Source organism: Dipodomys merriami, unplaced genomic scaffold (genome assembly GCF_024711535.1).
Source record: "Dipodomys merriami isolate MVZ:Mamm:240054 unplaced genomic scaffold, mDipMer1.0.p SCAF_10, whole genome shotgun sequence".
Lineage (NCBI taxonomy): Eukaryota > Metazoa > Chordata > Mammalia > Rodentia > Heteromyidae > Dipodomys > Dipodomys merriami.
Window position 1 is genome coordinate 27,513,458 of NW_027202271.1, and position 14,036 is coordinate 27,527,493.

The 14,036-nt window shown below is 40.6% G+C and overlaps 2 protein-coding genes across 14 annotated transcripts in view; one reads left to right on the top strand and one right to left on the bottom strand.

Moving 5' to 3' along the window:
- The window catches only part of Helb (DNA helicase B), a 35,538-nt gene extending 24,260 nt beyond the window's left edge, over positions 1 to 11,278 (top strand). The window contains exons 11-13 of the mRNA XM_069988299.1: positions 222 to 365; positions 2,274 to 2,768; positions 5,603 to 11,278. Coding sequence (XP_069844400.1) covers positions 222 to 365; positions 2,274 to 2,768; positions 5,603 to 5,707 — 744 coding nt within the window. The 3' untranslated portion in view covers positions 5,708 to 11,278. The remainder of the gene's footprint in view (positions 1 to 221; positions 366 to 2,273; positions 2,769 to 5,602) is intronic.
- Positions 11,279 to 12,284: 1,006 nt separating this feature from the next.
- The window catches only part of Grip1 (glutamate receptor interacting protein 1), a 620,737-nt gene continuing 618,985 nt past the window's right edge, over positions 12,285 to 14,036 (bottom strand). For all 13 annotated transcript variants that reach the window (XM_069988240.1, XM_069988259.1, XM_069988213.1 and 10 more), the window contains one exon: positions 12,285 to 12,900. In XM_069988240.1, the coding sequence (XP_069844341.1) occupies positions 12,670 to 12,900 (231 nt within the window). In that variant the 3' untranslated portion in view covers positions 12,285 to 12,669. The remainder of the gene's footprint in view (positions 12,901 to 14,036) is intronic.

Consider the following 14,036-nt stretch of genomic DNA (forward strand, 5'->3'; position numbering starts at 1 on the left):
GGGGTTGAAACTCAGGGCCTCTAATGGCTAAGCACATTCTCTACAACTGAGCTACCCTCCTAGTTCCACATCTGGAAATTCTGTTGTAATAGACATACACGGTATTTTACTTATGAGGTGCTTCTGTTTTATGTTCAGACCAAAGAAACAGTAGCACAATAGTTTAAATAGACTCTGTCCATATTTAAAGACATACACGTTTCCTTTGTTTTTGGTGACAGGATGTAACTGATATAACTTTCAGAAAGAGAAGACTTCTGACCCTAAGTAATATGGCTGGCTTGGAAGTAACCGTGGATTTTGGAAAGCTAATGAAATACTGTAACATAAAACACGCGTGGGCCAGAACTATCCACACCTTTCAGGTAAGAGTGCTCTTTAAATAGCTTAACAAGCTGGGAGTACTTTGCTCTGTTTCTTTTTAAATTATTGTTGCTGTTACCAGGCCTGTGCATACTAGGCAAATGCTCTACAGAGTTTGCTTTTTTTTTTTTTAGCACCTTTAAATTTGACACTCAAGCGGCTCCAGGCCTGCTTCCCACTTTGCTCAGAAGTGACTGCCCTGTTTGCTGTGCATCACAGGCCCGGTGTGCAGAAATCTTTGCTTTTTTCCAAGGTTTCAACAAATAGTATCATTGTGTTTCTATCTTTCTGAAATTGCTTTTCTATTTGGTATGCTCACTTTGTTGGGGTTTGGTGTGATACACATTTAATTTAGAAAGCTTGGATAAGAGTTCTTAACCAACTTATGCTTTCCTGCTGACTTTGTAAGCCTCTCCCTCCCCTCACTTTTTTTTTGTGTGCCGATACTGGGGCCTCTTGCTCTCATTCAACTTTTTTTTTTTTTTTTGGGTCTGGTTGTGGGGCCTGAACTCTGGGCCTGGGTGCTGTCCCTCAGCTCTTCAGCTCAAGGCTAGCACTCTACCACTTGAGTCACAACGCCACTTCCGGCTTTTTCTTTTTGCTTATGTGGTGCTGAGGAATCGAACCCAGGGCCTCAGGCATGCAAGGCAAGCACTCTACCACTGAGCCACCTTCCCAGCCCCCTCTCATTCAACTTTTTGTTCATAGTTGACACTTTACCTCATGAGTCACATTCCAGTTCTGGCTTCTTTGCTGGCTAATTTTTTGCTGGCTATTTTCTGCCCTGGCTGGCCTCAAACTGAGCTCCTCAGACATCAGCCTCCTGAGGAGCGAGGGTTTCAGACATGAGCTATCAGTCCTTGGCTTTGTATTGGTTGTTTTTGAGGTAGGCTCTGGCTTCATGCCTGGTGCCAGCCTCCTGTGTGTGCTTCCCCACATCACTGGGGATAGCAGGCACATGTGCTTCACCAAGCCATTTTGTTTGCTTTATTGCTAGGATAACAGCCATGTAACCACTGCACCAGCTATTAGTTGAGATGGAGTCTTGTAAACTTCTTAGCCTGACCAACCTCAAATCTTGATCTCAGCCTCTTCAATAGCTAGGATCATAGGTATGAGCCATAGCTGCGAGTGTAATTAAAATTTCACTAGAACTTCTGCCCTTTTTTGTTGTTGTTGTTGGTTGTGGGGCTTGAACTCAGGGCTTGGGCACTATCCCTCAGCTCTTCAGCTCAAGGCGAATGCTCTACCGCTTGAGCCCCAGTACCACTTCAGTTTTCTAGTGCTTTATTGGAAATGAGTCTCATGGACTTTCCTGCCCGGCTTTGAACTGTGATCCTCAGATCTCAGCCTCCTGAGTAGTTAGGATTACAGGTGTGAGCCACCGCCGCCTGGCTTAACTTCTTCCTTTTTTGAATTGATTTTGCTTTATGTTACATATTAATGTTTTTTGTATTCTTTCTTAGATGGGATTTTATTATGCAGCACCATCATGACCATTCTTCATATGTACTTTTTATATTTTAAATTTTTGTTATATTTTAAAGCATCTTTGATATTTAAAAAGTCACATGTGCATATATCTATGTATACTAGAATAACTCATTTATACATATGAAGCCCTATAGTCAGTTCATAGTTTTTGGTTGGGGAAAATTGAGCATTGTCTGAAATCTTTCAGGTTGGTTGCCGAGTTTCCATAGGCCAGTTACAGACCTGTGAGATGTGGGCTTAGCCTCATGTTTAGCCAACGTGAGTTGCGAAATGAGTAACAATCCCATAGGTGGATGGCTATAAATGCTCTGTCCAGATAGACTTGTGGCAGAGCACTGTGAAGACGTACCCTCTGTCCCCTGGGGTAAGCTGTTTGAACCCATGTGCCAAGGCTTACCCTGTGCTGCTGCCTTCAGGGCTCGGAGGAGGACACGGTGGTGTACGTGGTGGGCAAGGCAGGTCGCCAGCATTGGCAGCACGTCTACACAGCTGTGACCAGAGGCCGCCGCAGAGTCTACGTCATCGCAGAAGGGTCTCAGCTCCTCAGTGCAATCAGGAAACCCAATCTTCCCAGGAAGACTCGGTTAAAACATTTCTTGCAAAATAAGCTCAGCGACAGCCCTGAGGCTCCAGCAGATTCTGCTTCCCAGTCGAGTTGCTGTGGAGACGGGGCAGGACCTGGCACACAGCCTTCAGTACCCCGCGTCCCTCCGGCCATCGCCAACACTGCCACCAGTGTCGCCGCCAGGAACAGGGCTTCTCCGGCTAAGAACGGGACGTTGGCCTTTGCTGCAGAATGGCCTTGTCCCTCACTTGATGACTTGGAAGCAGATGAGGAGTTGGTACAATCTCGAGGTTCCAAAAGAACCAGTGGGGCAAATATCTGCGAAAGTCCAAGCAAAGTTCTGATGGTAGGAGTGATGTTCACGCATGCGCTGGTGTTCTTTAAATCTCGCCGGCTATGTCTCCCCAGACTTGAACAACTGTAGCCTGATGTTAGAAACAAGTGGCTTATCATCTCTGCCAAAGTTTTCCCTTTCCTTACTGTTTCCCCCTTGCTGCTGTAGGCAGCCCTGACTGATTGATTGATCGATGAACTTGCTTGGTGGATGGAGATGTTCCAGAAGAATGCTATCTTTCTTCCCTTGTACCTTCTTCCATTGTCTTCTCTTCATCCCTACCCTCTCACCCTTTCTTTCCACAACTCCCTTGAAATAGCCGGTTCTGATTGTCTTCTTGCAATTCTAGGGATCTTTTCTTAAATCTTGTGCTTGACTTTCCTTTGAACATTTAACGTTGTTTTTGGCCGGTCTTGGGGCTTGAACTCAGGACCTGAGCACTGTCCTAGAGTTTCTTTTGCTCAATGCTAGCACTCTACCACTTGAGCCACAGCACCACTTCTGGCTTTTTTTTGTGTATGTGTACTGAGGAATCTAACCCAGGACTTCATGCATGCTAGGCAAGCAGCACTCCACCACTAAGCCACATTCCCAGCCCAACATAAAAAGTCTTAACTGCTACTGCCCTTGGGTTTAGAGGTTCATAGTGTCCTCTCCGTTTTCTCACTCTTGTTCTCCTGCCCATCCTCTTAACTGGAATCTCCCCAAATCTGTTCTTTCTTTGGAGAACATACCTATACTTCCAGTGTCTGCCATCCCTCACCCTTTTGCCAGAGTGATTCCTTCAAGAAAGTCTCACCTCCTACTGCCTCCCAGGTGCTGGGAACTTGGAGATCAGTGACTGACAATTCTGTGTGCTGACTGCCTACAGGATAGACAGCCAGCTCTAGACATGAGTTGGTGACTCATGAAGTGCTCTGACACTGACCTAGTTAATGAACCCATATCCTCACTTACATCTGATCCCAGAGATCGACCTTTCTGGAACCACACAATCCAACATCTCACTCACTTCACATTTCCCCACCTTCATCACCCCTCATCTAGTTCTGTAACTTGAAGTTTTGGAGTCAAGTTGGCCTCTGTTCTCTATCCCCAGGTAACATGGTCCCCAGGGCTTTTTGTTGTTGTTTTGTTTTGTTTTCTAATTCCATGTAATCTTCCCTGTTTTAGATCCTTCTCTCATTTTTTGGCAGATTTTTCCCTGCTTTGTTCCTGGTCTCCTAATATACCACACACACTGTCTGATCCTGAACCTTGGGTGCTCAGCACATCCCTTGTTTAAAAGCCATCAGTGGCTCTGATCCTTTGTGACTACACCTGGCATTTGAGGCCTTTCTTCATTTGATTCCAGATTTCCCAGCATTATTCCATTTCCCACTGTTTTTTTTTCAGCTGGTGTCCTAGTTCACTGAAGTGAATCAAACCTTTGCTTATCTCTTTCTTTCGGGCTCTTGCATTTTGGAGCTGGAGCCTGTACAACTTGCTGAGTGATAGAAAGGGGTAAGATAATGACCTCGAATGGTTTCTAAATTTCTGGTTAAAACAATTCAGGGGATGACAGTATTATTGCTTACGGTGAGAAAAGCATGAGAACTTGTGTATGTGTGTGTGTTCTGGTACTTTGGCTTGCACTCTAGGCCTCATTCTCTCATTTGGCTTTCTTGTACAATTCTGGCACTTTGTCACTGAACCATCCTTTCATTCTGCCTTTTTGGTGTTTAATTGAAGTCTCCCAGATTTGTCTGCCTGGGTTAGCTTTGAACCTCATTTCTCAGATCTCAGCCTCCTGAGTAGCTAGGATTATAGGCATGACCCACTGGTGTCCAGCTACAAAAGTTCAAGTATGCTTTAAAATAATTATAGTAGGTGCATAAGGTAGTAACATATCTAATACCAACAGTATGTTTGTTCATACTAGCATCACCACATAGGAGAATTGAATTGCATTAGGCACGAGGCCAGATGTGGGGGGCATCTTTTTATTCCCCGTCTATCAAGCTGTGGAAGGCCCATGATAGGACAGACACATAGCTTCTTCTTAAGCTTCTTGTCAGCTGCCTATGGCCATCTGCCTGTATTATAATTTTGTGTGGCCCTCAAAAGATGTTATAAATATCCAAGTGACCTTTGGCAGCAAATGGTCCTCACTCTTGCAAGTAGACAACAGGAGTTTTTCAGTTCTGTTATAACCTTAGGTGACCTCACTGTATCTATGGTTTTTCATCATTGACTAAATGTCATGGGATACATGACTGAACTCTTCTAAGTGAAAACTTTCATGCCTTTTTTGGTTTTGTTTTGCTTTGTGCCAGTCCTGGGACTTGAACTCAGAGACTGAGCATGGTCCCCAAGCTTTTCTTCTTAAGGGATTAATGCTCTACCACTGAGCCACAACTCCACTTCCAGCTTTTTGGAGATAAAAAGTCTCAGAGACTTTTCCTGCCCATGCTGGCTTTGAATCAAGATCCTCAGATCTCAGCCTTCTGAATAGATAGGATTATAGGTGTGAGCCACTGGTGCCTGGCTTTGGAGTTCTTAGTATTAGAGGAACAGACTTTCATTTTTCATTTTGAACTGGACTGCTGAGTTACAATGAAGTCTTTGAAGTCAGATGACTGCACTTATTCATTGAAATTGCTGTGTAGAGTTCTGGGGTACCACAGTGAGCAAAGGTAGACTTGATGCTCTGAGGAGCTGGCAGCCAATGAACTGGTTGCTCACAACTTGCAAGAGTTGGGAGAAAGGTCTTCTTTCTTCTTTAGAAATAGTCAGAAGGTATAGAGTTATTTAGGGTAGACATTATATTTTTTATAACATTAATTTTATTTTTATTTTCATAACAGGTAGAAGAATCATCTCCACAAGTGTCATCTAGACTTCAGAATTTAAGACTAAATAATTTAACCCCTAGGCAACTTTTTAAACCCACAAACAGTCAAGAAATTTAATAAAATGAGGTTGGTGGTTCCCACCTGTAATCCTGAGTCTGAGGCAGAAGGATTATGCGTTTGTGGCCAGCTGGACAATCCCAAAACACAAGAAAACCTGACAACAGAAGATTTACTGCAGATTGATCAGAATAATACTTTTGGCTTCAAAGTTTCAGAATCAAAGATACTTTAAATGTACTTGGTCAGAGGAGACATTCATGATTTCATCTGTCATCATGAGAACTTGTAGCATTGGACATAATTATGAGAAGATACATATATTTTGAAAGACCTGGTACTTTTAGAAAAGCATTATGGTTTTTAGGATTCATGCCTTATTACTCCCACGATCCTGGTTGGGTATCTTTATCAATGGATTGAATCAGTGACAAAGATAAGCCATAATTGCATCTACTGGTATTATGAACACATGATCAAGGACATCTTGTCTTCTGCAAAAGATGTCATTTTCAGGTTTTTACTTCATCACTGCTGCTGGGGCATAGCACACCTGGAACACTTCCAATGCCTTCCCATTGGGAGTACATTGATTTGGATGTCTCCCATTTTAAGAAAAACCAGGCATTGGCGGCTCATGTCTATAATCCTAGCTACTCAGGAGGCTGAGATCTGAAAATCATGGTTCAAAGCCAGCCTGCGCAGGAAAGCCCATGAGACTCTTATCTCCAATAAACCACCAGAAAACTGGAAGTGGTGCTGTGGCTCAAGTAGTAAAGTGCTCGCCTTGAGCTGAAGAGCTGAGGGACAGTGCCCGGGCCCAGAGTTCAAGCCCCACAACAAAAAAATTAAAAAAACAAACAAACTGATTTTTAAATGTATGTGGTTACATGGTGCTATGATTTGAATATGTGTTGGACATTTTGTCCCCAAATGCAACAGGGTTGGGTGGGGGGTTGGGTGGGGAAACCTAAGGAAGGGTGTTTAGGTCATGAGTGGCTAGTTATTGTGTGAGTGGCGTCCCAATAAAAGCCAAGTGCAGCTTCTTCTAACATGACCAACCAGGATGCCAGATGCCAACACTCTGAGATAGGCATGCTTTGATTTCTTGTACCTCTCAGGTGTCAGGTGTTGTGCAATATACAAATTGAAATTTTGTAGCAACCCTGTGGGGAGCACAGGGTTAGACATCTAAGTTTTTAGCAATAAAGATTTTGTTTTTTTGTTGGTGGTGGTAGTGGTGGTTGTTTTGTGTGTGTGCCAATACTGGAGCTTGAATTCAGGGACTGGGCACTATGTATTTATTATCTTTTTTTTTTTTTTTTTGCTCAAGGCTGGTATTCTTCCAGTAGAATCACAACTCCTCTTTGGCTGTTTGTTGTTGTTTGTGTTTGTTTTTTTTGGGGGGGTGATTAATTGGAAATCAGAGTCTAAGAGACTTTTCTGTCTGGGTTGGCTTTCAGTTGTGATCCTTAGCACTCAACCTCCTGTGTGGCTAGGATTACAGGCATGAGCCACCAGTGGTTGACAGCAATAAAGTATTTTAAAATGAAAGTATATGAATTTGTTTTTAAATCAGATGCGATTATACACCTAATTGATTGCTAATAGAGTATAAATATAACTCTGTATGTGTGTGAAGTGGTGGTGGTGGTGTTTAATATTGAACCTAGCTTGTTAGACAAAGACTACCACTGAACCACATCCTCAAGTTCTAAAAATAACTTCAGTATGCACTGGTAAACCAAAAGTTTTTTGTGACTGCTTTTCTTGCTATATTGTATTCAGGTGTGTCTGTATTGGAATTTCCAGACTCAGTCTGAGAAATAGATATTTTAATTGAGTCTATATTCTTATGAAACATAATTAATGAAGACAAATAGTAAAAGGAAAAGTGAAGGAAAAATGTACTTGTTACCTCAGTGTTGTTGGTTTTTTTTTTAACAGATTAGTGGAGATGTGATTTATAGGCAGTTCATACCATTACAAGTATATTAAATAGTATATTCACTCAATTGTGCAGTGGTCATCACAGTTAATTTTAGGATAGTTCATGTCTTCCTCTCCCCAAATCTGCATCCTTTTTATCCATAATCCCCTACTCTTAAGCAACCACTAATGTACTTTGGCTTTATATACTTGCCTTTATATACGTGCAGTTTCACATTCATTCTGCTGATTCATGAACCTGTATCATTTAGTGTTTAATTTCTTTCTTCAGTATTGTATACTTTTCACTATAGAACTCCTCTCTCCCTCTTTTTTCAAAGAGTATTTGGTGGTTTTATCATGCTCTCTTATGTGTAAAGTTCTTTGATCCTCTCCCCACTCCCAGAGTCCTCTTCTGAATACTCATCCCACTGGCTGCTGGTCGTGGGGCACTCATGCCCCATTATCATTATTTTAGATCTGAGCAAAGCATGTGTAATGGTTAGCTTTCTGAGCTTGGCATATTTCACTCAATATGATGACATCCAATTCCTTCTATTCCTATAAATTATGTAATTTTATTTTTCTTATTTCTAGGTATTTTATTTCTTTGGTTTTTTTTTTGGTGCTGTTATGAATGAGATTGTATTTCTCAGCATGCTCATTACTAGTCTGTAGAAAAGCTACTGATAGGTTGATTTTTGTATCCTACTACTTTGCCAAAAGTGTTTATCATATTTAAGAAGTTTTTGGTGGAGTCTGTGAGATCTTTTAGTACAGATACATAGAGATAATGTAACTTCTTCCTTTTTTAAAATTCTGTCGTGGGGCTTGAACTCTGGGCCTGGGTGCTGCCCCTCCGCTCTTCAGCTCAGGGCTACCACTCTACTACCACTTGAGCCACAGTGTCACTTCTGGTTTTCTGAGTGGTTAATTGGAGATTAGAGTCTCATGGACTTTCCTGCCCCGGCTGGCTTTGAACCGTGATCATCAGATCTCAGCCTCCTGAGTAGCTAGGATTACAGGCGTGAGCTCATATGCCCAGCATATACTTCTTCCTATTTTTTTTTTTTTTACTTCTTCCTATTTTTATCCCTTTTATTTCCTTCTCTTGCTTTATTGCTCTGGCTAGGAATTTTAACACAACAGTGAATAAGTGGAGAGAATAGACACTCTTGCCTTGCTCCTGAGTTTAGAGGAAATAGTCTCCTTTTCCCCACATTGAGTTTAATGCTGGCTGAAGGGTTATCATGTGTCTTTCAGTATGATGAGATGTGCTCTTTCTGTTCTTTCTTCAGGGCTTTTATAATGAAGTGATGCTTAATTTTATCAAAGCCCCTTTCTGCATCTGTTGAAGTGATAATGTGGCTTTTGCCTTTGGTTCTGTTTTTATACTGTCTTACATTTACTGAGGCATAAATGGAAACATTCATTCATGGAATGAAACCCACTTAATCATGGTATATGACTTTTTTTTTTTTTTTTTTTTTTTTGGTCCTGGGGCTTATCCTCAGGGCCTGGGCACTGTCCCTGACCCTCTTTCTCTGTGCTCAAGGCTAGCACTCTACCACTTGAGCAACAGCACCACTTCCAGCTTTTTATGTTTATGTGGTATTGAAGAATCCAACCCAGGGCTTCATGCATGCTAAGCAATCACTCTACCACTAAGCCACATTCCCAGCTAATATATGACCTTTTTAATGTATTGTTTAACTTGGTCTGCAAGCATTTCATTGAGAACTTTTTTCTATGTTCATTTGGAAAATAAGTCCTCACCTTCCTTTCTCCCTTCCTCCTTTCTTCCTTTTGTCTTTCCCTCCATCCTTTTAAAAATGTTTTTGTATTCCTGTCTTGTTTTGGTATCAGAGTAATACTGGTTTTGTAGTATGCATTTGGAATTCCTTCCCTTGCTATTTTATAGAATAGTTTGAGGGTCATCAGTGTTCTTTAAAGATTCAGTAGAAGTCAGCAGTTAACCTATTTGGTCCTGAACATTTTTTTTTTTTTTTGGGTCCGGTCGTGGGGCCTGAACTCTGGGCCTGGGCGCTGTCTCTCAGCTCTTCAGCTCAAGGCTAGCACTCTACCACTTGAGCCACAGCGCCACTTCTGGCTTTTTTCTTATGTGGTGCTGAGGAATCAAACCCAGGGCCTCGAGCATGCAAGGCAAGTGCTCTACCACTGAGCCACCTTCCCAGCCCCCCTGAACATTTTTTTTTTTATTGGGATGTTCATTATTATTGCTTCAGTACCATTGCTTGTTAAAGATCTGTTTGGGTTGCTTATAGTATCTCAGTTCAATTTTGGTAAATCATATGTGTCTGGAAATTTGTATTTTTTTCTGTATTTTCTAACATTTTGGAATATAAAATTTAAAAATATTCCATAATCATCCTCTGATTTCAGTGGTATATTTTAAATTCCCCTTCCCATCTTAACTCTTATTAATTTGTGTATGTCTTCTCTTTCTTTTGATTAGTTTGATTAAGCATTTGTTAATCTAACCAACTGTTATATTGATCCTTTGTATGGATTTTTGAGTTTCTTATTTCATTACTTTCTATCTTGATCTTTATACTTTTTTTTTTTCATCTACTAATTTTGGTTTTGGCTAATACCTTGAAGTGCATCATTAAGTCATGAATTGTTTGTTTAAGAGCTCTCTTTTGTATTTATCTGTACCATAGGCACTCATGGCTAAACTTCCCTTGTTAGACCTGCTATATCTATGTGCTGTATCACATAGATTCTGCTAAGCTATATTTTCATTTTCATTTGGCTCTGAAAATTTTAGAAATTTCCTCCCAATTCCTTCAATGGAAGGAAGTATATTATTCACTTTCCATCTGTATTATTCACTTTCCATATTTTAGTTGCACTTCTAATTTCAGATTACATCATGATCTGATAATATACAAGAGATTCTATTGTTTTTGTATTTGTGAAGCCTTATTTTATATCCTATAATGTGGTTTATTTTGGAGAATTTCCCTGGGCTACTGAAAAGAACATATATTCTCCCATGTGATTAGAGGGTAACCTTGTGCATCCAGAATGCAACTGTGTAAAAATGAATGTGACTATAAGGGCTTGTGCCAGGGACTATAGGTATGATTGTTTTTTTAATAATAACACAAAGTTTACAATTTTAATAGTTAATATAAATGTACCTCATATAGTATGTGTAGTTTTCTGTGAAGGCAGATCTTATGATCCTTAAGTTACAATGGTTTACCACTTGGAAGGGTTCCTATGTGCAGATGTTTTTTAGCCATTTTCACATACTGCTCCCTTACTCCTCCAACAGTCCTACAGTGCAAATATAGCCCTCAGTGTTACAGATAGTTAATCTGGCTTCCAAATCTAACTGTGACTTTAAAGTTCATGGTCAACCCCCTTGTTCATAATGCTTTTTAAAGGTTCTGGTAAACCCTTCCACTTCAGAACATTCTATAGGATTCAAGCTAGAACACAAAAATGTATTCAATGCACCATAGATGCATTTTTTTTTTTTGCTTTTTAAAATCACTGTTTATTCCATTTGGTAGAGGGATTTTTTTCCCCATACAAATATTTGCAACATTTTGAATTCCCCAAAACCATACATAGACGATAAATACCATGCTATTAAAGTATTAAATTTGTACAAAAATACTTTACAGTTTAATACTTGTTTGTTACAAATAAAAATACATATTTAAGTGACTCATGATCTTTTTTTTTTTTTTTCCTTAACATGATTCTGCTCTATACTTTCTTGCCCTGGTGGTTCTGAAATGTGATTGAAATAATATATTTCTTTGCACAAGAAGGTGAACTTCTTCCTTAAAACAAAGTACACAGTGTTTGAATGCTTTGCCTAAGTGATTGTTTGAATTATTGACCAAAATGAACATGTTTGGAAAATAATTGTTTCAACATTCTACCATCAATATACAGATCTATTTTTTATATTTACCAAATAATAGTTATTAGCGTAGCTATTCAAAATATCTGAACAAATTAAAACAGTTGCTGACAAACATTAAAAGCAACTGCCACAATTTATTGCTTTGAGGGATGGTCATAATTGGCAATGAATTTTGTGGAACATGTATTTACAGTGTCTGTAAGTGGCATGGCTCAGAACAAAAGATGGTCCAGTGTCATTTTTAAGTACATGTGCTGTACACCCCCTCCATCTTCCCCATGTTCAAAACTTGTCAAGCAGTATGATTTTCCTATCATTAAGATGAATCTCTTTTTAATAGACTCTTCATTCTCTCTTAAATTCTTAGTCTTGAATTTTAAAAATAGGATAGTAGAACTAATTTTCAGTGTTACTACACAGTCTAATTCATTATTAGCGATTTTTAGCTATTAAAAAATGTGTCCTTAAAAAACAATAACAGGTCACAAGACATATCCTGTTTGATAATTTGTTGCATAGGGAATAGTATACATCTAGATAAAATCATTCCTATATTTGAGCAAAACATTTACCACCACCTATTATTGTCTCCTACGTGCATCATTGCTGAAACATTTTCAGATAGCTTAATTTTATCCCCTGGACCCCTCCCATTACAGCAGTCCCAAGCAGCTTACTCAGTACTAAGCCCCCAGCAGAGCCAGCTTCATGAAAACCCATGTTGTTCAAGTTCTTACATGAATGACTTCATAGTAAGAAACTGATTTCAAAGTGAAGTAAGGGAATTATCGTAAGAGAACATTTTTCTTTTTTTTTAAACAGACATTTCTTTTTGTAAAAAGTGATAGATGAACTGGTAAAAAATATTCCTTTGATGTTAATTTATGGGGAGGGGTGGTCTGTTTTTCTGTTTTTCCTTTTTTTGTCTTTTTTCTTTTTTTTTTCTCTACCATTGGGCCTGGCATGGAATTGCCTACCTTATTACCATAGTGATTGGTCACCAAAAAAGAAACCTCTTCAAGTTGAAAAGGGAGTGAACATGAGCCATGAGAGAGATTTAAAAGACCCCTGTGCTTGTAGTCAATGCCGTATGATTATCTGTGCTTCAAATGTCACAGAAATCTCAGAGGGATTTTTTTTAGCACCATGTAGATATTGTCTTTTGTCTTGCTTTATAAAAGTGTTGCTATAAGGTATTAGTGGGCTCTCGTGTCTCTAGATTACCACTGTGACTAGGCTGCTGGAAGAAAGCACTGTTTTGTTCACTCCAGTCTCCTCCAGGTAGACTCTGCTGCTCTATGGACTTCTGGGAAGCCAGCGGGTTTCTACTAATAACCAGGTCCAGCTTATTTCCAGATTCCGCTATGAGAGGCACCACAAGGCAGCAGTCAAAGTCCCTTGTCCGGACATGATTAACCTGGAAGATCACAGAGAGACAATGTGGAATTATGATTGTAGCCATAATCCCCCAAGCCCAGAGAACACATGAGGCAAATCAATTGATTTTGAATGTTATAGCCCAGGCAGAGAAGTCCCCCTCCTTGCTCTGACTACACTGAGACACGGCTGTGGGCTCACTAATCACTCCGTGCAAGCCCCTTACAAGCAGGACAAGGGCACATTCTGCCGTCTCTATGCCCAGGACCATGCTCATGCTGAGTGGTTGCCTTGCCCTTGGAGTGTGGGGCAGTGGTTGAATTCTGCCTCCAGCGTACAGGTGAAGAAAGCAAGACTGAGATGTTAGAGTTTGGCCTCAGATCAGCAGTTGATAAAATCAGGGACTCTCCAGCATTCCAGGCTGCCTGGCTGATTCTATGCCTCCGCTCTCAGCATGACTCCAAACTACCTGGCTTAATGTGAGCTGGCTCCCTCCTCAGCCTTCGTATGTGCTCATTCCTTTACCAATGACACTTCTGAAAACCCCTTACATTTTACCCCTACTCTTGACTTCATTCTCTCCATCTCTAAGATCTAGGGTTGGCCATTTGTACTAATGGTAGAATCTTGAGGCTCAGCCTCCTTGGCCTTTACTATTTGCTGCTCTGGACACCTACTGGTCCTTTTACTCTTGCTATGTCAGGAATGTGATATAGCAAAGGTGGCAAAGTCCTAGCTGATGGCTAGCAAGGGTAGTAACTAATAACTTACTGACATCTGTTTTTATGGATAGGTTGTGTACCCCTGCTTTTCCTGCCACTTCCTTAAATAGGCCATTCAGACATTTGCCCTGGGACTTGAAGTTACCCATGCTCTATTCCCTAAGCAGCATAAACTGAGAGTTATAGCGTTTCTGTGTGTGTGTGTGTGTGTGTGTGTGTGTGTGTGTGTGTGTGTGTGTGTGTGTGTGTGTGTGTGTGTGTGTGTGTGTGTGTGTGTGTGTGTGTGTGTGTGTGTGTGTGTGTGTGTGTGTGCAGACATTTGCCCTGGGACTTGAAGTTACCCATGCTCTATTCCCTAAGCAGCATAAACTGAGAGTTATAGCGTTTCTTTGTGTGTGTGTGTGTGTGTGTGTGTGTGTGTGTACATGCCTGTACTGGGGCTTGAACTTAGCTT